Consider the following 22,936-nt stretch of genomic DNA (forward strand, 5'->3'; position numbering starts at 1 on the left):
AAAAAATGTTTTAAATTAGGTACTTACATTCTTTATAGAACTCAAATACAATAAATATATTAAGAACGAATAATAGAGAGTTTCAAAAAAAGCTAGAAATCATTAAAGAATATATGAAATAAGAAAGAAAGAAAGAAAACATTTATTTGCCAAAAACATGAGTACAAATAGTCACAATGAATTAAACCTACACGTTTTACCGAATATAGGTATGCAAATATAATTAAATAAAGAGGAGCATGCTATCCACTACAAATCCAAAACAAAAAAAGAATTATAATGTACTTATACTAGCCCTAAATTCTATCCGAGTCTATCATTAAAGAAATCATTTAAAGTATAATAACATTTATCAGTTAATAAAGACTTGCGGTGCTTTTTAAATAGATTTAAAGTCATTAATTGTTTAACGACTTATTTTTTAATATCATATATATTTATTTATTATACATATAGTAATTTCTAGCTTTTTTAAAAAACTCGTTATATTAATTATCATTTACTGATACAAATCTGTTATATAAATTAAACGATGGATGAAAGAGTAGACTATTATTCTTACGTAATAACAGTATGATGCCTAGTTTTCATAATGTCATGACAACAAACAACAATATATATATTATTATTAAATACATTAGTGACATGGCCATATTGGCCATATTAGAGGACGTATGATATATATTTATTACTTCTAAATTTCTTACAGATACTACATAATCAGTGCCTATAATAACAACTAGATATAGAAGCTATAAAACCAACGATAAATGTTTATAATATAGGTACAATGGGAGTAAATATGTCTAGCAATATTAATCAAAAAATGTAACAATCATTATCACATCGAATCTTATAATTATTATTTTTATATGGTTATAAACAGTTATGTGGGTATTTGCCATTTAACGCATGTTAGATCCAAAGGAAATAATTTGAAACATTTATATAATTTCTTATATTGAATAAATTAAACAACATCGATTTATAAAACAAATAAATATCTAGTTAATACAAAATATAAATTCACTTCATAAATGTAAATTTTGTAAGTTTACGGTACATATTATATTGGCACACAATCAAATAAATTGTATAAAACATCTATCTAATTATATAAATGATGATCATTTAAAAATTAGATTGCAAAATATTTTTATTCATAAATACAATAAGTATGTATAATTAATATCAAAATGCAAAATCCCCTAATTCTTGAAATAAAAGTATTGTGTTCATTAACAAATTTATTGTCTTTTATTTTATGACTACGAATATTAGAGCAATTAATTCTTGGCATTGCTTTTATTTTGTAAATTATAACAGCTTCTGCTAAAATATTTACTTACGATAGTTTTCATACTTTTTCAAAACACGTAAATAAAACTTTTATCTTCATTTAAAAATTCAACAATGTTATATAATTACTATCGTTGAACTAAATTTTTAATACATACATCAAAACTGTATTGTCGTTCGTGGAATATACATTTTTAGTAACAATAAATATAGAACTAAAACAATTTTACATCTATAGAAGAATAAATTTTACTTGTAGATTTATTGTCACGAATAATCAATTTATTGTACCAATATAGTCATTACAGAATCAGTTTTATACTAAGTTAGGTATGTAGCTGCCAATATTTTTATTTATTGTCATACATGTATGAAATAAGTTATAATAGAAAATCTTAAAATATTATAATCAGTACAGTTATTACTGCAACCTATCTATTTTCCAAATATAATTCAAAGTACTTAAATAATAATTAATAATAATAATAACAATTCAAAAGTACTTATGTACGATATAAAAACAGACAGTTAATAAAATAATCGTTATTTAATTGTGATAAAATGAATCTGTATTTTTATTTTTTCGAATCCGTATTTTAACCTCCGCGCTCCCGTCGCTTTGATAAAATGGCGTACTTTACGTTTCTCTGCGCAGGTTAAAGTTAACGTCAAGTAGACTGGTGCAACGCACCCTTAGATGTATTTCGGTAGGTAAATATAAGTACCTATTTATTCAAGTTAGACTATAGGGCCCAAAAGATTATAAAAGGGATTTTATAGTTATAAGATATGTTTGATCGAAATGTTTTGTCATATTGTCGATATGCGTAACTATTCTTTCCTCATTATACTATCGATGAAATTATAAATATTAGTATTGTCGTCTAAATGCACAGTTGATCATTATAATTGTTATTAAAATCACAATTTAACTACGATTTACTGCGTTTTTAATCGATTTTTACGGTGTCCTTTTATGGAAATAAATAATAGTATACTTATACAAAATTTAGTTCATAATATAATCATATATTTTTATGACCAAAAAGTCAGGACAATTTTCAACATTTTCACAACTACTTTTTTAAACTAGTAAGGATCGGCAGATCTTGATTATCATATTACCCAGCGGACTCTTGGCTAAAATTAAATCTCATAAATCTTGCCATGTTTTAGGGCTTCTGGGGACATCAAATCGGTAAAACCGGCCTTTTTATGAAAGCATTGTTTGCGTTTCGATACAAAATATTAATCGATGTATAGGTACTATCGATATCGAAACTCATTAATTCGCTCTCTCCTCTCTCCACGATTCGATGCAAATCACATTTGTCAATGTAGTGTAGAGTACAGTCGTTAGGGTTTAAGCAGACCACCAGCCACATGGAAAAAGACATTCAGACATCCCGAATCTCCGGAAAGCCGTATCGCCTTCTGGCGCAAATTTACCAGGAGACAGGAGACCCACTAAAATGCTATAACTTGATTTCTTTGACACTCCCAATTGTGTTATTGTGTTATGCCGGCTTCACAATGTCGTCGAACAGTTTGCAAAACTTTGGCGGATTCCGTATACATTGCTGGTTTCTTATTGCGGTAAATAAAAGCACTGATACGAACTACGCATTCGCTGGTACACGTGGAGTTTAGAAGCGCTACGATTACTGCGATGTTGTCTTCTTGCTCGCATATAGATGTCTCACATACGCTAATCAACATCCTTAAAACTCTTACTCGGTTGTAACCTGTCTCCTAGTGAAGGAATCTTACGACGCATTTTTTTTTTCAGGATTTAAATGCTTTGAATTACACAATGATTGTTCATGTAACGTCCGATTTATACCCGTCACAATGGAAGGAGGGACGAGTATAATCGCTAGTTGGGTATCCCTTACTCGTCGTCGTCGGTGTCACAGCAGCCCGGCCAGCAGCAGCGCTCGCTGCCGTCCGGGCGCGTGCAAAATAATAATGTTTCTGTTGCGGACACCGGCCTGAAGATAAAATGTATAATATTAATAATATCCACTTTTATGAAATTAGGAATAGGGCTGTTTACCCGCATCAGCGTGGAACAGTTACTTCTGAAAGCATAATTATTGTTTTTTTGTGATTAATGTGTTTACAGAGTACAGAATTTTAGGACTAGTATTTTTGTCTGATAGCCGATGAACTCGTCTTTGGGCGTCGTTTCAACTTGATTTCATACAAACTTTCACCCTCCCAAATGACAGTGGGGGTGATTTTTGAAAGAAAACGTAGCCTATGTTTGTTGCGGGGTCCGTAAATACAAGCATTATATCAACATTAGTTCAATGGTTTAGCCGTGAAAACGGAACAGACAGACTTTCAAAGACAAAGATTATTTATTTGGAAAAACATGAGTTTTCATTTTTTTTACAATGTGGTGTTAAAAGACAAACTTAATAACCACGGGTATGCCAACCAAATTTAAATGGAGAACTTAATAACCAAATTTAAATCCCACAAAACAAAATCGAATAAATAAAAGTAACTAAATTAACAAAAAAATTATCTGAGTCTATCATTAAAAAAAACATTCAAATTATAATAACATTTATCAATCAGCAAGAACCTGAGGTGCTTTTTAAATAAATTTCAATTCTGATCTTAACTTGTTGTGGAATTTTGTTATAAATAGGTGCCATAACATACAAATACTTTTACTGAGTAATGCCGTTTTAAAGACAAAGTACCCACACCGTGGCACAGTAACGCCCTCTCTTCGCTCTCACCCTCTTTCGCATTTATACAGTTCATGACTCGAGGTCAGGCTACCATAGACTGAGCTGTGGTCAACAAAACGAAGGACATTAGGAATAACCAAGATACTCGAAACAAGGAAAGACCATCAATGAATATCTGACCTTGGTTCAATGCCGTGGAAGTCGCGCAGCTCTTCAGCAGGAAACCAGGCCCTTTCTTCATCATCTATTATTGGTATACCGAAGTATCTGAAAATCATTAAATAACTTATCATATTTGTGCTCTGTGGTCCCGCCCTCGAATAGAACCACTCCGTATCCGCCTGTGGATATTGTACGCGGCGTCTAAGGGACACAGCCAAGGCAGCTGGTAAACAACAATAGCATTCATTTTTAATAGTTTAGTGTATCATAAATGTATATTTTGTGTCCTTGATATAAATAAACAGTTTATCTATCTATCTATCTATCATTCCCAAGAAGTGTTGACGCCAGGCAGGCGGCCGGTTGTAAAATCACAGCCGAATCTTCAAAATTTTAAGGTTATTATTTACTCTGACCCTGGGGTCCTCGAACGAAACTAGGGTACATGCAGAGAAGCAGTAGGGAATTATGAAGAAAAAAAAAGATACTTATTGCAAGTTTTTTCACTATTTTCGACAAAACGCTAATAATTGGCGTAACTGCAGGATGTTGCAAGTCGACAATGTTTTCCTCGTCAAAAATTTGCGACAGGACCCAAAGAGTGTAATTACGCCACTGACGCCATATCTATACTTCTATACTATTATTATAAAGAGGTAAGCGTTTGTGAGTTTGTATGTTTGAGGCGGGTAATCTCCGAACTGATTTCAAAAATTATTTCACCATTAAAAATGTACATTACCCAAGATTGCTATAGGTATATCTCAAAATTCCTACAGGAGCGAAGCCCCGGGCAACATCTAGTTTAAACTAATAAAGATCATACACTTATACCGCACCGCGTTTTTACCCAGGAAGATGACGATGCGATGGAAGTATAGTCAAAACTATACCTGCAAATGGCCAATACAGGAATCCACAGCACAGAGGCAAGTACCAAGACGACAACCAACAGAACAGCCCAAATAGGCCACGGCTTCTTAACAGTGTCGCCCTCTGACGGTATCCAGGCGTCGTAACCTGATCCGTCTGTGGCCAGCTCCACGAACGAAGATATCAGGATGGCCAACATCGCCATTGGAGATAGGTACTTCCAGCAGATGAGCCAGTAGATCCCTGGTCTGGTGCCAGTCATTAGTTCTATGTCGTCTGCGAATCTGGAATCATTGTGAAATAAATTTATTACAAATAAGTAAACATACAAACACATAGCATAGTAACCTGCTATATCACATGCTGTCTCTTTTTTTCATATCGTGTACACATCTTGTAAAAAAAGAAGGAGAATGTGTGGACCATATATTTCTTTTATCTATGGTGTGGACGCAATGATGTGCTACCTGGTTTATGTTTCATGTAGCCCCCAAGTATTTTATGTTCGATACACTGGCCACTGATAAAGTTATGTCACTATGTGTTCTCAGTTTAAATATGTTTCGCACATTGACAGATGAAATTCCCGCCAATTGTATAAGCTTGCATGGAGCGATTTTTATTTTGTTACTAAAAAGTTTAATAACGTTTAAATTTAAATTTTCATTACACCTAGTTATATTTATTATCGACCAATTGAAAAACCGAAACGCCAAAGATCTTATTAGTATTCATTACGCAATGAATTCAAATTAATTCTTAATTAATTCTACTTACTTATTTATAAACTTTCAGCCACAATTAGTTAAAGCTTTTATTAACAAGTTTGGGCATCGTGACTTATGTATACATTTGTTACAAATACCTACGCCTGTTAAAACAAGTCTTGACAAAAGACATCGTAATTTGTTAGATAAATTACAGGTAAATGTGGCATAATTAACTTTTAGGTTAGGTTACATTACATTAGTTATGCGTAAGAATCATAATACAGTATGCTATATTACATTATGGCCTAAATTTGTATGCTTATAGATAAAGACCCTAAAAGAATAAGTCGTCACACGTAGATATTCCAAGGGTGGGTTGCACCGTCAACTTTGATGTTAACTTTAACGTGCGCAGAAAAATGCTAAGTGCGCCATTTTGTCTAAACGTCGGCGACGCGCCAGTTAAAGTCAACGTCAAATTGGACGATGCACTCACCCTTAGATCTACGTTTAAAACATGTCAAAAAACAATTAATTCACACAAATATACGCGTACCTTTTGCAAAGCTGCACGCGCGACTGTCTGTGATTAATCTATGGTTGTTCAATAGATTACGAATTCATGTAATTCTGCTATTCAAAAGAACTTAAGTAAAATATTCCACTAGAGAGGCAATATTTTGCTTAAACCTCTTAAGAGATTTGGACCCTACAAGCCGGTCTTGGCGAGAGCATTTAAAGATTACTTCGTATTCTCTTATTCGAACATTGCGTTTCGTAATATTTAAGGCCATACAGGGATATTTTTAAATAAGTTTTTTTAACATAAATATAATTTTTGACACAAGCTTTATTGTAATCAGAGAGAACTCACTGCATTTGACACGTACCAAAAAAAATTTTGCTGCACAACCGTTGAGAAGATCCCTCATTGGGAGCCCATCCTGAGTGCATCAAGCGGTCATGCATATCTATTGCATTGTCATCTACGCGTGTACACAAAACATCGGTTCGATCGATGATTCCACCCGAACATATTTGCATAATTTGCAATTTAAATAAAAAGTTGTAAATTAAAAGTCCGTACCTTCTCAAATCTACCACGATCTCTTATACTGAAAATCCTAACTAATATTATAAATTCGAAAGTAAGATTGTTTAGTTGTTACCTCTTCAAGCTCTATCTACTAAACAAATTTTCTTAAAATTTGGCATACGTGTAACTATGGAGAAGGGCATAAAAACTTTTTCCATAGGGAATTTACTCGGGCGAAGACGCGGGCAAAAGCTAATAAAATAAATAAATACATCAATGAGGATAAACCACACATATTGAGCTAGCCCCAAAGTAAGTTCGAGACTTGTGTTATGGGATACTAACTCAACGATACTATATTTTATAACAAATACATATATAGATAAACATCCAAGACCCGGGACAATCAGAAAAAGGTTTATAAGATTGAAAATTCAGATCAAAAAATATTATTCCAGCGTTTTCACTAACGTTTCAACAATAATATTCAGGATTTTGTAGGTACAGTGTACTTTCCAAAATCAAAATCAAATCATTTATTCAGAAATTAGGCCTTCACAGGCACTTTTTCACGTCATATTCTAAATGAAGTCGTCATATTCTAAATTCCATATACAGCAACCTAAAAAGAGTCCATACCACTCTTCGTGAAGGAAACATTTAAATTTTTTTACAACCATTTTGGCATTTATATGTGGCTATAAACATAAATTTATTATCTGTGTCAGTTATCCTCTAAATCTCTGTCCAAACGACATTCGCCCTTTCGCCACACCGCTCCCAAGCGGCTCGTTGCTTATCGAGATAAGTATCAATATGTACTTACTGTGTGGGTGGGGGTTCTCCCTCCGAGCTTGAGGGAAAACTAATATTACTTAACTTATATAACTTTCAAGTTAGTTTATATGCATATTAGGCTATTGGCGAGAATTATATTCCATTTTCTTTAACGTCGAAATAATATCTATACAGGGTGACAGTGTAAAAACCGTAAGGTCAGAAAATTTAAAAAATATGTATAATTTAGATAAAACAGATATATTTAAGATCATTATGATAATTCATAGACTGTAACAATGCACTTTAACTGCAACTTTAATTAAGAAGTTATCATCACCATAAACGTATTATTTAATGTAGCTATCGAACAAACATAGCTTTCTTAACCTTAGCGAACACGTTGTGATTGTGACGTCACTCCTACATATCATTAAGTATGGTATGGAGCGTTTGGACGAGTTCGAAAATGTGTGATTTTATTTTTGTCATATCTTTGAAAGCATTGTCATTATCACAGTAATTTTTTCACATGCGTTTCTATTACTGTAAGGGTCATTGAATAGTCATCAAAACAAAAAATTCTCCACTAGCCTATTTATACATTATTCTGCGTTAATACGTCGACGGATGTCAATCAAAGTAACGGGGCGCGACTGATTAACAGAGCATTGCTGTTACGGTCGCGTACAATTGATATACTGACCTTTTGACCCCATAGACATACGCAATGCCGATGCACTCGCAAAAGGCAATGATGAGTAATGGAAAGTTCCCACTGTACATGTCGAATAGTAGGAAGATGTAGCTGCCAGCGCCGTGGGCGAATCCCATAGACAATAGACAGCAGACCAGGCATAGACCTCCTGGGAATTAAAATGGAAAGTATTGTCAATACATATAGTATTATATAGTTAAAGAAATATCTGTACGTTTAATAAGTATAGTTTAAAAAAAAAAGAATATTTTCGAGCGATGTAATAATGCGCAAATGGCGCCATAGCAAACGTTATTGATCCTGATACCGTCATACGTTTAATTCACCTACCAGTAAGATATTCCTTCCTCAGATTGGGAAACAGCTTCATGTCCACAATAGACGTGACGACCCCCTCCAGGGTGCCGAACTGGGAGTCAATACCCAGTGTGAACAGCATCAGGAAGAACAGCACCGACCAGAACTGAGCTCCAGGGAACTGGTTGATCGCCTCTGTGAAGATGATGAACGCGAGACCCGTGCCTGAGGCTGTCTAAAAAAAAAAAGTTTTCCCTGCTGAACTTCAACGAAATTATTATATGCCTAGGCAAAAAGTTTATGCTCAATTTACGAATATAAGTTGGGTTTAAAAATGATATATAGATATAAATCATGTCTTCAACTCTTGGAAGGTAAATAGGCGTCACATTTGCGCACTCTCCACGCGTATTCCGTTTGGAGCAACGAACTTGTGAATAAAAGAGGTCTTGCACTATGGAAGCCCTAAATGAGCCATAAGCGTAGCCATATATTGGTTGAAAATTATATAATAGCCATTCCGACTCAAGACGAAGAAGGAAAAGAAAACACGCGCAAGAAATTTAATCAAAATTACTTATTTAGTTCAGTGTGGGCGCGGATGTATATTTGTCTTTTTTTTTTTTAGTCTGTCGGCACAATTTATATATTAAAACCGATCTGATACGTGAATTTAGTAAAGTATTTATTAATTTATTTCATGTAAGTATGAACATGGTCTGAAATAAATATAATTTATATATACAAAATTTCTGAATCCGGTAAATTTTAAAACGGTAACGGTAACATACATCGGTACAAAATTCACATCTATATAATCGATAGTCATTATGTATAAAAGATGTATTATTGCCCTCAAAATCTATACTACATTATGTTATTCGTATCTTAACTTATTGCTATGTTTCGTGTTTAGAATAACTGAAAATAATTTGAAGTAATATAATAATTAGAAAGTTCCTGTTATTTTCCGGACATTAATTTAAACAACTATTTGTCTTTGCTATAAACATGTAAAATGTTTGCACTTGTGTAATTAATTCAATTTATTTCAGTCAATTTAGTTATCAATTACATTCATAATATCTTAGTTAGTGTGATAGTTTAATTGATAGTTAATTACTCGTCTGAATCGTTCTGTAGATACTAAATGTGGGAACATTAGTCGATCAAATAACTAATGTTGATTACTTACATTATCTAATTCCTTCTGAAGGTCACACTCCGGCAAATGAGGCATTAATAAATTGATGAAATTCCCGTTTCTGTTCACCGCCACCATCTGTCCAGCGTCAGGGAACACCATTGACTTATAAGCTGGTCCGAAAACATCCAATAACGTAGCATTCCGATCTTCCAAACATTTTTCGTACACCATTGTGGCTTTGAAGCCTATAATCGAAAAAACAACGATGCCAGCGAACATAGACGTTAGACAGTTCGTCATAGAGACCATTATCGCGTCTCTGTAACAGTTGTTATCGACAGGGTTGTACGACGAGAAGGCAATTAGGCCGCCGAAAGCTAGGCCAAGCGAAAAGAATATTTGGGTGCCCGCTTCGAGCCAGACAACAGGGTCTAAAATAGTGTGCCATTTCGGCGTGAAGAGGTGAATGAGACCATCGCTCATACCTTTTAACGTGATTCCTCTAAAGAAGAATATAACTAGTACAATATAGGGGAAAGTTGCGGTGACGTAAACGACTTTTCCTGATGAAGCGATGCCTTTAATCATACACATGTAGACGAGGATCCAAGCTACGACGAGCGCCAATGCTATTTTGTAGTTGAAATTTTGTGGGTAGTTGATATCGTCCGAGATTTGCAGGGTAGTTCGGTACCAGAAGTACTGGGTCGGACTGCTTACCTGGAACAAGGAGACAACGTGATATAAATATAGGAATGGCGTCTAATCTTTCGGTATCGAGAAGCATGTCGCTAGTTCGAATATTTAATATAGTTTACATAAAACAACCAGAAATGATTTCTATCAACAAATAAAATATTACTTTACTTTGTTCGTGCACAATTTGAAGATATGTCAAAATCCGACAAGAATTATATAAATGCGATGTTATATAGTGAAGATGTTTATTACCGATCACGCAAATTCTACTGGACATGAATATATACTGGACAGGCCCAAATGTATATACAGGATGTATATACATTTGGGCCTGGTAAATAAAATAAACGGATATAATAAGTAGTCACGTGCTTTGTCGCTTCCCAAATATCACAGAAATCTTTGTTTTTATCCAGGAAGTCTACCAAACAAAACAACACCTGAAACTTTCCCGAAACATTATTCTTTTTCAAATGTTTGCTCAAACCGAAGGCCAGATGTCGCCACAATTCATTAAGCTGTTAAGACTCTTAAAAACGGAGATGGCGAAATAACGCCATTTATAATATTTTCCGTCTGTGTGGACAGATTGGATATATTTCCCGGGTTTTTTTTTCCTCGCGTATATTTTTAACCTTCGACGCCCACGACGACGGCCCAGGAACTCGTTTTGAAGTTATGAACGAGGAGAAACTTCGCACTTTCCAATATAAGTGTGTTTCGAATTTCGAAGCGTTTATTAAAGAGTTTCATGTCCGCTTCGGGATTTGTATTAAATTCTCTCATAGTCTTATTCCTCATGGCTGAGAGTCGTGGTCATTACGTGGAATTAAACACACACAGCAACGTTCTTGGCATTATTATTGTAGTGGTTTGCCATTGCCTTCTCCATTTCTCACACAAGTTAATAATCAACCAGTGTGCAGGTTTCCTCACGATGTTTTCCTTCACAGTTTTTAAACATAAATTCTCTCAGCGTTTTTAAATATATTTTTTTTTTGCCCAGTGCTCTATTTTTATAAACAAATAAACTAAAATCCCCTTGGACTACCACCCATATAGATAGGTACTTATTAAAAATGTGTACATAACAGAGAAAGAAAACCATAGTTCCATACTTGCTTATCCATACCTATAAATATGAATGTGTGGTCGTTATCCTTCTTTCACGTCAAAATGGAGATCAGCCCAATATTGAGATGATTTCTGATGTGGAGATAAAGAGTGCCAAAGGCTGCTTTTAGCCTCAGTTGTTAAAAAAATACTTATTCCGTCATTCAATGAACTTAAGGAACCGTACCCACAAAAATCCTTAAAAGTATTGAATTTATTCATGATATAATAGAAAAGTGTTTTCTGTCAAAATCTATTTCTGTTAGCTGCTCGTATATCAACATATTTTTGACCAGTTCATATGTAGCATCACTCGCTCACAGCCATGCAACCCTAAGCAAACAATCAGGGCTGCCAACCTAAATAAACACTTAGCCAAGCTTATATAAAGGGAGCAGAGACTGATGTTTATATCTGAAGTGAAAAACGGTCACATTGCCACTTTCCAAAAATATTTTTTACACCTTCAGAGTTCTAATATACAAAACCTTTCTTTAATACGGATATAGTATCATGTCGTTGATAAATGACAGCTTATTTTTATAAATAAGCTGTCATTTTGTATTTATAATATTGTATTTATATATAATATTATAAATACAATTGACAATACTTTTAACTGCCTATACTTTGCACTAGCTTTATCACGAATCCGATGGAAACGGGCACAACATACCCAGTACCGCAGACAAATATTTGCGATTACAGGTACAAATATTTTGTGCCGCGCTGGGAATCGAACACAGAACCTCTACATAGCTGACGTGCATAGTGGCTACTACGCTACGGAGGTCGCCATTACAAATAGGTTACGTTCTATATACTGGTTATCAAAACTCCAGTGAGAGCATAGCATTCAAATTCAAAATTCTTTATTCAATGATATACATAAAAGCGTCAAAAATTACTTAAACTAAGTCTACTGGCGGCTTCCAAAGCGCAGTTGTAGAAGAAGCGGCGCAACAAACTTCACCGCAGTCTTTTTTTCCAAAGACGTCAATTAACAAATGTAGCCTTTATAAGTAGAATACTTAAAAGTAGCTATGATTAATCAAAACATAGATTTAATTAACATGTAATTATACTTATTACAATTATACTTACTGAATTGTTAATTTTAAGTCGCATTATTTAGTTTTAAATTTATGTAATTTTTTTGTCGAATAAAAATATTTTATTTGTAATTCATCTATGTGAATGACCAGATAACAAAGGCTAATTAAATACAGAACACATCCGAAGAGGATCACAATGGGCCCTGATTACGGTTGTATTAAGGTTCTTGGAGTACGTAATTGAGCAATTTAGGTAAGAAAGAAGTAACATAAAATAGCATAGCCATAATTATTTACGTTTATTCATTGTACTTTAATTCCAGCGCGGCCCCAATCGGATAGCAATCCTATTGTTATTTAACTTATGTGGTTTCTTATATGTATAAAATTTCTTGAATTTATATATTTTTCCTTATTGTCCTAATATTTATGTCTGTTTTCTGTTTTGGCATTGATTTCAATATTATTCTATAACCAAAAAAGTCGTACAAAAGAACTTTGTTGACATTTCTTTTCAATCGATAAATATGACTATGAACGTAGGTCATGGATTTAGTAAGTACAACGGAGTACTTACTAATTCCTTAACGTAGGTACAATTAACTTTCGAAGAAATTGAAAAAAAAAAAAAGAATAAATTAAATTCGATTAATTTACATAATTTTTTTTTATTTGTTTTGCAATTTGGTAAAATAATCAGTCAACATTTTTTTTATAATGCATATAATTGTTTTTTTTATCGAGGAGTTCCCTAGCTGTGAGCGGTTACTAGATGCATCAGGTCATGCATATCATAATAATGCGTTACTATTCAAACAAAACAAAACAAAATTTAAGCTCAATCGGCTTAATATATCTGCTTCAAAATATTTTTTTAAAATTCTATTCGTACGTTAAACAAAGTCTTGTAAAAGAAAATGTAATTTGTACAACTGTACAGTCAAACGCAGTTCAAGTAGCGCTACACGGATCTCTATCTCAGCGGTAATAGAGGCGAATTTGCAATGAAGGTCAAATTGATGTGATGTTGACTAACTATATATATATATATATATGTATATTATATATTATATGTATATTATATGTATATTATATATTATATGTATATTATATATATATATATATATATATATAATATACATTCGAGTTATATCTCTATGTCGCGGTAATACACGCACAGCACATTACATTGTGCTACGTTATATCGCTCGCCTAGGTAATTAAAACTATCTATAATAATAATACAAATCCCCTAAGCTTACAATGACCTTTCGCTTTCAAAAATATAATAACTTACACGACATGACATTATAATGACACGAGTCCGAACCTTGGCTATCGCTACGACGTAGGCGTCTACGAGCTACGAAGCGTAGCCGCGTAGGCGTGTCTGTTCATTACATCGTTTTATTTGGGAGTGCAAATAAAAACTAAATTTAAAAAAATTAAGAATCCCCCGACTCCAAAGTTGAATAGATTTTATTCAAAAGGCAACTGTTATATCTTTAATGATTAACTGAACTTAAACTTTTTTATTTATTTATTTATTTATACAACAAAACAGTAACCTGCCAAACTGTAAAACAGGACATCGGCAGTTGTTCTCGTGGACACAGTAGGTACAAAATTGATAACTATATATAAAAGAAATACAGATATATATCTAAAGGAACCTAAACCGTTAACAACTTAGCTAAGTAGCTATATAACTCAAAAGAAAAATAATAACCAAAATAAAAATAAAAATTGCGTGTTACCTATCAGTTGGTCATGTATATTTGTAGTGCTAACCATTTTGTGTGTTGGTTGTTTATAATTAAAACTTATGTATAACTATCTTAGCCCCGAGGCTTCTATCCCGTAGTATCGAGATAAAAAGTACCCTATATGTTATTCTATCCGTGTACAAAATCTCATAACAATCCATCCAGTAGATTTTGCAAGAAAGAATAACAAACAAACATGTATCGTATACACACACACAAACACACACTCACACACACACACACACACACACACACACACACACACACACACACACACACACACACACACACACACACACACACACACACACACACACACACACACACACACACACACACACACACACACACACACACACACATCCACACAATCTTTCGCATTTATAATATTAGTACGATATATTATGAAAGACGAAGCTGTTACTGTTTTTTTGTCTTTTTAAATTATGTAATAGGTTAACCTATTACCGTAATTTATTTACTGGGTTTCCCCGCAGTTTCACCCACGTCTCTTTCTAACTTATTATTGTAAAAAAAAATATTATTCATCAACTGAAAAACTTTAATAAACTAATTTACAAATAATTAAATTATCAAAACCATGGATCAAAACGATAAATTGTGTAAAATAAAGGTTGGAAATTTTGGCAAGCTTGAGAATGCTTACATTACAATATCATTTTAATGAATTTTGATTTTGCTGGCATCGCAACATTTCCCTTGAAACTCCACAGCTTAAATTCTACTGGTGTGTTAAACTTTATTCTAAGCTCTGTGGTTTTAGTATATCCTTGTAAGTTTTTTACACTTACCATATCAGATACGTTACTGGAAGAATACTTCCATATATAATAATATAACTAGCTTTTACCCGCGGCATCGCCCACGTGAACTTCCCACGGGAAATGTAGTTTTCCCAAAATGACTACAGTTATGCAAAATTTCAGGGAGATTGGTTGAGGAGATAGAGCGTGAAGAGATAACAAACAAACTTACTTTCGCATTTATAATATTAGATATCTGTTCAGTATACCTATATCCTACTGCAGCTGGCAAGATTATGAATTGTTCAGAGCCTGTTACATAACGTTAAGTATATTCTAATTTTATAGCAGTTAACATAGATTTATCCCACTCAGCCGGGATTAATTAAGTTAGGATATGACCCGAAGCTTCGAAGTAGTCAATTTCTAGTAAATGTTTTATCATAGAATTACTGCATAATCTGATGTAAAACCTACCTAACCTAATGATGTAAAACCTACTAAGCGACAAGTACATCTATCTCCCTCTCAACTTGGGAAATTCACAACAGCTGTTTACTGCACGGACATTTTTTTATCACCACTCGTTGAATGCAGTAAGATCTCTGACAACAATAAAAACTTGTGTCAAAAATATTGTGTTCATTAAAAATAACTTAATAATGATACGTGCGTGACAATTATTTGTATTATGTTAATATCGTGCTTACTATTGTCTTGAAGTAAGTAAAACTCTGTAAAAGTATATTTGCCATATTAAACCTTTTCACCTTGAAAACTAAATATAGAATACCCTGTTTATATTTTGTTATTTTGTAAATATCGTGCTTACTATTGTCTTCAAGTAAGTAAGACTCTGTAAAAGTATATTTGCCATATTAAACCTTTTCACCTTGAAAACTAAATATAGAATAACCTGTTTATATTTTGTTATTTTGTACTCCTATTGAATTACTTTAATAATTAAGGATTTAGGTTCAAGCACTATTTTTGTATAAATTCCCTCAACAACCTAAGTCAGGTATTCTTTCTGAGAGGAGGCCTGGTGTCCTGCATGACACCAGGCCTCCTCCACATTGTATACCTAGTTCAGCTGGTACTGGCTTTCTCCACAGCAGATTAATAACAATGTTTTAGTTATAGTGTAGTCTAGAAACCTGTATTGTTGTGGAGAAAAAATAAAGTTTATTGTTATTTTTATTTTAAACCTAAGGACCTTGCAACTTGTCTTTAAATATACTCATTTATTTAACAAAAAAACAGTTCAGGCGAAACAGCTTTTCCTCCAATTTGTCAGACATGCCATCATATATTTTGTTCGCTAGAATCCGATACTGTCGATTCCGAATTTATCGATACATTGTTAAATTGAGCTACGCTTAGTCACTTATTGTTCGAAATAGACCTACATGATTCGTGGAAAAATATTATTTCCGAAATAAGTTATATTGTTAAAAGAAAACTCAATCCGTAATATGTTTATGGATTGTTTTCTTTTAACAACACATTCTTCTTCTGTAAGTCGTATTCCTCATAGCTGAGGGTCGTGGTCATTAAGTGGAATGAAACACACCCAAAACTTGGCAATATTAATAGTGTGGTTTAATTAATAAATAATACACTTCAGGTTCAACAACAGGTTTGAGTTATTGAAAAATCTTTAAAATAAGCTATTAGGTTCCATCTGCCCAGCTATCTATCAAGGTGTCTGTAAATCTAATCTGGTTTGAAACAAACCTTCCCTGTTTCCGATTGCTCTAAAAGGTTTTGCACAAAATTATAGTTATAAGTTGCAAGAAATAACAACACACACCCTCAATCACACTTAAGTTCAACCAATCTTACGCATTTATTTATACACTATTATCACTATATAAAAACAAATCGCGAGCCGCCCTCCATCCACGCTTCTCAGTTCTCCTCAGTTCTTGCTTTTTTTAAAACCACGCAACGGATTTTTGTGCGGTTTTCATTGTCATTTAGAACATTTAGTCACGAAGGCTTGTAGACCTCGAGCGAAGCCTGGCTGGGTCGCTAGTATATTTATTACAAAAGTAAAAAAATAAAAGAGTATATTTTTGGTATAACTTTTTAAAGCCTAAAAGCTTTCAGCCAGAGTGAAAACTGACGAACGCCAAGTTTGGAAGGACAGAATTTGTGAACTGACAACTGCGTTTAAGCTGATGTCGCTTCAACGCTTACATTGAATTGGTTATTATGTAACATTTTGGATTTTACGTAAGTGCAGATAATTCTACAATTTGTTATGTCTGTGTTCTTAAATATAGCTATAATATAGACGAAGCGTTACTTGTTGTAATTTTTTACAACTAATTATTATTATTTCGCTTATGACCAGTTACTTGTTGTAATTTTTTACAACTAATTATTTTTTATTTGGCTTATGACCAGTTATTTGTTGTATTTTTTTACAACAAGCATGTAATTATTATTTCGCTTATGACCAGCTGAATCAGTGCTGTGATGGCTCATGCTACAGCATGTAGCTAAGCTGGTTAACTGTCCGGGTTCGGATTTTGTGTTTTCTATTAACTTAAGTTCTTTTAAAAATCTTACTACATACCTATAGCTATTTTGTTACTGAATAATTTTAAAATAAAATAAATAAATAAATATATTAGGACAAATCACACAGATTGAGCTAGCCCCAAAGTAAGTTCGAGACTTGTGTTATGGGATACTAACTAAACGATACTATATTTTATGACAAATACATATATAGATAAACATCCAAGACCCGGGCCAATGAGAAAAAGATCATTTTCCATCATGACCCGACCGGGGATCGAACCCGGGACCTCTCGGTTCAGTGGCTAGAACCTTACCACTGCGCCACCGAGGTCGTCAAATTATAAAATTTTCGTTTAATCAATCTATCAAATTTTAAACCAGAAGTCGAAATGGAAAGAACTAACGTGAAACATTCGAAATGGATCGTCAAATAAAACTTTACAAAAACTCACTTAGGCTCAAAGTAGCAAGTTAGGGAGAGACGAGAAAAAACGTATTTCCATAGTACTTATAGTAATAAGTCCAGGATTTAATATAAGCCGGGGAGAGTTTAACCCTTATTTGGGAAATAAATCACTTGCGATAACGACCATTTCAAGTCTGGACCCTTTTCTGAAGTTTTTTTCAAGGTGCTAAGGTCGAAATCGTATTTTTAGTAGGTACTTGGTTTTTTTGCCTTGCTTAGTTTAAGAAATGCTGCAGGGGACATCTGACCTACACTTCCGTAGAATTTTTGGGACATAAAGTACCCTGAGCTATTTTAGGTTATATTTTACTCAAGTACCTTTGAAGCGGTGGTGGTGTAATGGTTAAGACAATTTATTCCCAAAGGCATACAAAACAACCTTTTATCTTAGTAGCTTAGTAGCGGACAAATATTTTATCGTCATATAATTTGGCCGGCCGAATCTACTATCTATTTCAGGTGTATGATTGAGGAATTAATGATAAATTTATTTGCCGTTACAGTTGCTCCATGGGGCAAAATATATTTATTAGACGGATTCCTATGAAAGGTACCTTCTTCTTCATAGTCGTATTCCTCATGACTGAGTGTCGTGGTCATTACGTGGAATGAAACACACACAACAACTTTTTTGACATTATTAATGGAGTGGTTTGCCATTGCCTTCTCCATTTCACACACAAGTGAATAATAATTAACCAGTGTGCAGGTTTCCTTACGATGTTTTCCTTCACCGGAAGCAAGTGTTGTCAATGGAAACTACTATACATGAGTCAGATTAGTATACAAACTCATGTGGCACGAGTAGAATTCGAACCTAGGACCTTTCGATCCACAGACGGGCGTCTTAATTCCGTTGCATACTTTAAAAGGTAACAAACGTTAGTTTGCAGACTTTGTTTTATAATATGTAGTGATATTGATAATGATAATGATTTTATAGAATTAAGTCACTTTATATTTGACTCAAATCCCGTAGACTGCTCACAATAATTCCAGATTGAATATCCGGCGTTACGTAATAAAGAGGAAGTGAACTTCCTATGATAACGTCAGACCCAAGACCAAGATAAAACTTCACTATGAAATCGAACATCTAAAGTATTATATTCGTGACTGATTTCACAACATAAGTACCTTCCTATGTAGTTATATTAATCAACTCTAATCGAGTACCTATGTTTAAACTAATATTGGTGTCAGATTTCAGTCATCGAAAGGTATCTGACATAACAAACCTTTGCCTGCTCAACTAATGCTGGCTCCACACTATCGCGGAAAAGTTCGACGAACTTTGACGGATTCGGCATACATTGCTGATTTTTCATTGCTGTAAAAATAACCCCCTTATACAAACTACGCAATGTTCATGAATTCGCGTAGGCGTTGGAGCCGGCATAAATCCTTAGCCACATCACGATCTCAACAATACACGAAATATTTTATGAAAATCGAAAAAATATCCTTTCGGTAGTTTTTGAGTTTATCTCGTTCAAACAGACGCGGCGTGTGGATTTTTGTTTTATAAATAGATCGTGCCTAGAATCGTTTCAATGGAAAACGTGTTTGGATCATCACGATAGGATATTGTTTTTGGTAGGAAAGTAGAGATAAAAGAGATGTGGCACAAACACTTGCGGTGTACAGTTATCAATATTTAATAAAATATTCAGAAATTAGACATTATCAAATTTAACGTAAAATTATTTATTATTATAGTATTTCTCAATAAGCTACAAACTACTAACTTTAGGAAAGACTACAGCTGAGAAGAGCTGCCGAAAGAAACTCATTTAAACAGGAGCCGCGCGCCATTCTAAATCTATGATTTAAACAGTGTGATGTGGTGATAAATGTATTGATTTGGAAGACTGTCATTGTCAAAATACGATGCTTTACATCTTGTTCTAATGCTGCGCTTGGGCGTGATAACATCACAGTGATATATTCCCTATGATATTGAAATATTGGAACTTTTAAAACATTGTAAGTACATAAGAAATAAACAAGATCTTTCTAACAAATATAGGTATATTACTTACGGCACATTCCGGCTCAGTCGTATAGGATCCGTTTGCGAAGTATTTCTTCGGGCACTCAGCCCACGGCAGCTCAGCTTGGAAGCTCTGCGCGAAGTAGAACAGGCACCACGCGATTATAGAGTTGTAGTACAAGGCAACGTTGAACGACACCACCGCCGAACTGATCCCTATGCCCCCCAGATACGGCGACACCTGGTGCCACACGCCTATAGCCCCCTTGCGCAGACGCTGCCCGATCGCTAACTCCAAATAAAATATCGGAATCCCTTCAATAGCCAGCATCACAAAGTAAGGTATCAAAAACGCTCCTCCACCGTTCTTCTGAGCTAGATACGGGAACCTCCACACGTTTCCTAAGCCAACAGCATACCCGACCGTTGCTAAAAGAAATGTTAGCTTACTATCCCAAGATTCCCTCTCTCCTCCACCACCTTCAGGCTTTACCCCCCCTTGTTCTTCCACAGAACTGGCCTTACTGGTCGGAGTTTCAGAAGATCGCCTGTTTGGGCTCGTATCTTCGAATGCCTCGTTCGTAGCTCCGTACATGACGTGAGCTCGGTGGGAAGGATGGCCATTCTCCATGGTGACCAGTCTCCCACGCAACTCTTTCATCTCCATCCGGTCTATAGACCTCTGAGCGTAGAGGTCCCGCGAACTCTGTCGCCTCATCAAATGTGCTGTATTCGCCATTGTTAATCTACTTGATCGTCTAATTAATCTAGTTTAATTTATTGTCGTAAAATGTTATTGTCATTTTATTCCATAATGAATTAAACGGTCGTTTATAACAACTCCTTCTCACTATCGTGGCACATAATGGAAAACAGTAAATAGGCAGTGAACTTTATGATCACTTTTATTATGTCGGAGCCTGTTAATGGCATGTGTATTGATTCGTGACTGGACATTTTGATTTCTAATAAGTTTGCTCGATATTTTTTTTCACGTCACTAGTTGAAATTTTTTAAGTTAAAGACTGGCTGATTTTTCATAACATTATTTTTAATTTTATTTTTTACTGTATGGCCGAATGGCGGCCCTCGCGATGGTAGGCCGTCACTGGCGGGAAAGAGGTCCGGGGTGAGGCAAGTAAGGGGCGCATGCGTGAAAACCAAAATGCCTCTCTCAAAATCTGTATATAATATAAAGAACACAAAATAATGGCTTTCCAACGAGAAAGGATTAAATCCATCTGGATCAGTAACGATAGACAGTGATTATTATAGCAAATTTGCTCATCCATTCACAGATTTTCTTAATCCACTTAAGTTAATTTAACATGCTAATTGTCTTATCTTAATGGCTACAGTTGATGTTAATTACAGTCAGAATTGTATTTAATTGATACAAATATAATAAATTCGAAAATCTGCCTGTCACGCTTTCATGGGCCGATTTTGATGAAATTTGGCAAGATTACCTACCTAGACTACCTATATAGTCGATGACCCGAGCAATCGCAGACAGAGCTACGGGCAACAACTAAGGTTGATTTTATTAAAGTACAGGCACTAACGAATATATCTTGACTTGATATTCATACTTAGAATTAGGAATATCTTTAAAACTACTATCCTAAAAAGTTATGGATGGATTGTCAAGGATGATATGAGGATGTTGGAGGTGGATAGGTATTTAAATACCTACAACTAAAAATAGGAAATTGTTGAAAGAGCATACAGTAAGGTACCTACTTAGTCAATCTGCAATATTATCATTCATTCGTTTATTTATGTATTTAGGTATACCAAAGCTTTTTCACTCCTGTGAGATGTCTTTCCCATAATAGTAAAAGGTATCCCTGGCCGCAGTGACCGCCAGACAATGATTAATTATATTTGTCCGACCCAAAATCTCGCTGTTATTCATATCTACATTGCAGTAGTATCTACTTATGTATCTATATAAGATTATATACTTGTCCGGACCAAGCGATTATACTTAATACTTTCTAATAGGTACTAGTGGCCCGTTCCGGCTTCGCTCAGGAATAACTACTTATAATAAATTATACACCAAAAATTTTCTCGGGAATCACACTATATATTATATTGGTGATAAACTATAATTTAATTACTAGCCCTTTAAAAAAAACTATATATTGGTTATGTGTCAGCGTGCGTGTGTGTGTGTGTAATAAAATAAAACCATCCAATTTAGTAACAAGTTCTATCTAGGTCAAAAAATAAGTCTGTAAATAAATAAATAAATAAATATAAATATATTAGGACAAATCACACAGATTGAGCTAGCCCCAAAGTACGTTCGAGACTTGTATTATGGGATACTAACTCAACGATACTATATTTGATAACAGATACACATATAGAGACATCCAAGATCCCGGCCAATCAGAAAAAGATCTTTTTCCATCATGACCCAACCGGGGATCGAACCTCTCGGTTCAGAGGCAAGCACTTTACCACCGCATTACTGAGGTGTCAAAAATCATTAATTATTTATTTAGGCATTATGAAAAAAGAAGTCTTGCTAGAAGAACAGATATAACAGACATAAGAACATTACAGGCAGATACTCTTTTGTATTGTACCTTTTAGTGTCAATTTTTAATGTTTGGATTTTTATGTGTTTGCCGAATAAATGATTTCTTTCTATGTTTATAAATGTATAAGCCATGCTCAACAAGCGAACAAAACTTGCAACCGCAACTTTGTAGCTTGTTTTGTCGGACGAAGCTCGCTAATAATCTCACACTGAAAAGTCGCGGTTTTGTTGAACACGTACCTAAATGGTAAACGGTTATCCTGGCTCATA

At 34.3% G+C, this 22,936-nt stretch overlaps 1 protein-coding gene across 1 annotated transcript; it reads right to left on the minus strand.

Annotated features, from left to right (window-relative positions):
* Positions 1-75: 75 nt before the first annotated feature.
* LOC128673192 (uncharacterized protein) lies at positions 76-21,209 on the minus strand. Its single transcript, XM_053750869.2, has 7 exons — positions 20,162-21,209; positions 9,773-10,444; positions 8,611-8,812; positions 8,269-8,428; positions 5,060-5,323; positions 4,185-4,271; positions 76-3,290 (listed from the first exon to the last, which is right to left on the minus strand). The coding sequence occupies exons 1-7, from the start codon at positions 20,849-20,851 to the stop codon at positions 3,191-3,193; spliced, it is 2,175 nt and encodes a 724-aa protein (XP_053606844.1). The 5' UTR covers positions 20,852-21,209; the 3' UTR covers positions 76-3,190.
* Positions 21,210-22,936: the final 1,727 nt, after the last annotated feature.

The sequence above is a fragment of the Plodia interpunctella genome, chromosome 10 (genome assembly GCF_027563975.2).
Source record: "Plodia interpunctella isolate USDA-ARS_2022_Savannah chromosome 10, ilPloInte3.2, whole genome shotgun sequence".
Classification (NCBI taxonomy): Eukaryota; Metazoa; Arthropoda; class Insecta; order Lepidoptera; family Pyralidae; genus Plodia; species Plodia interpunctella.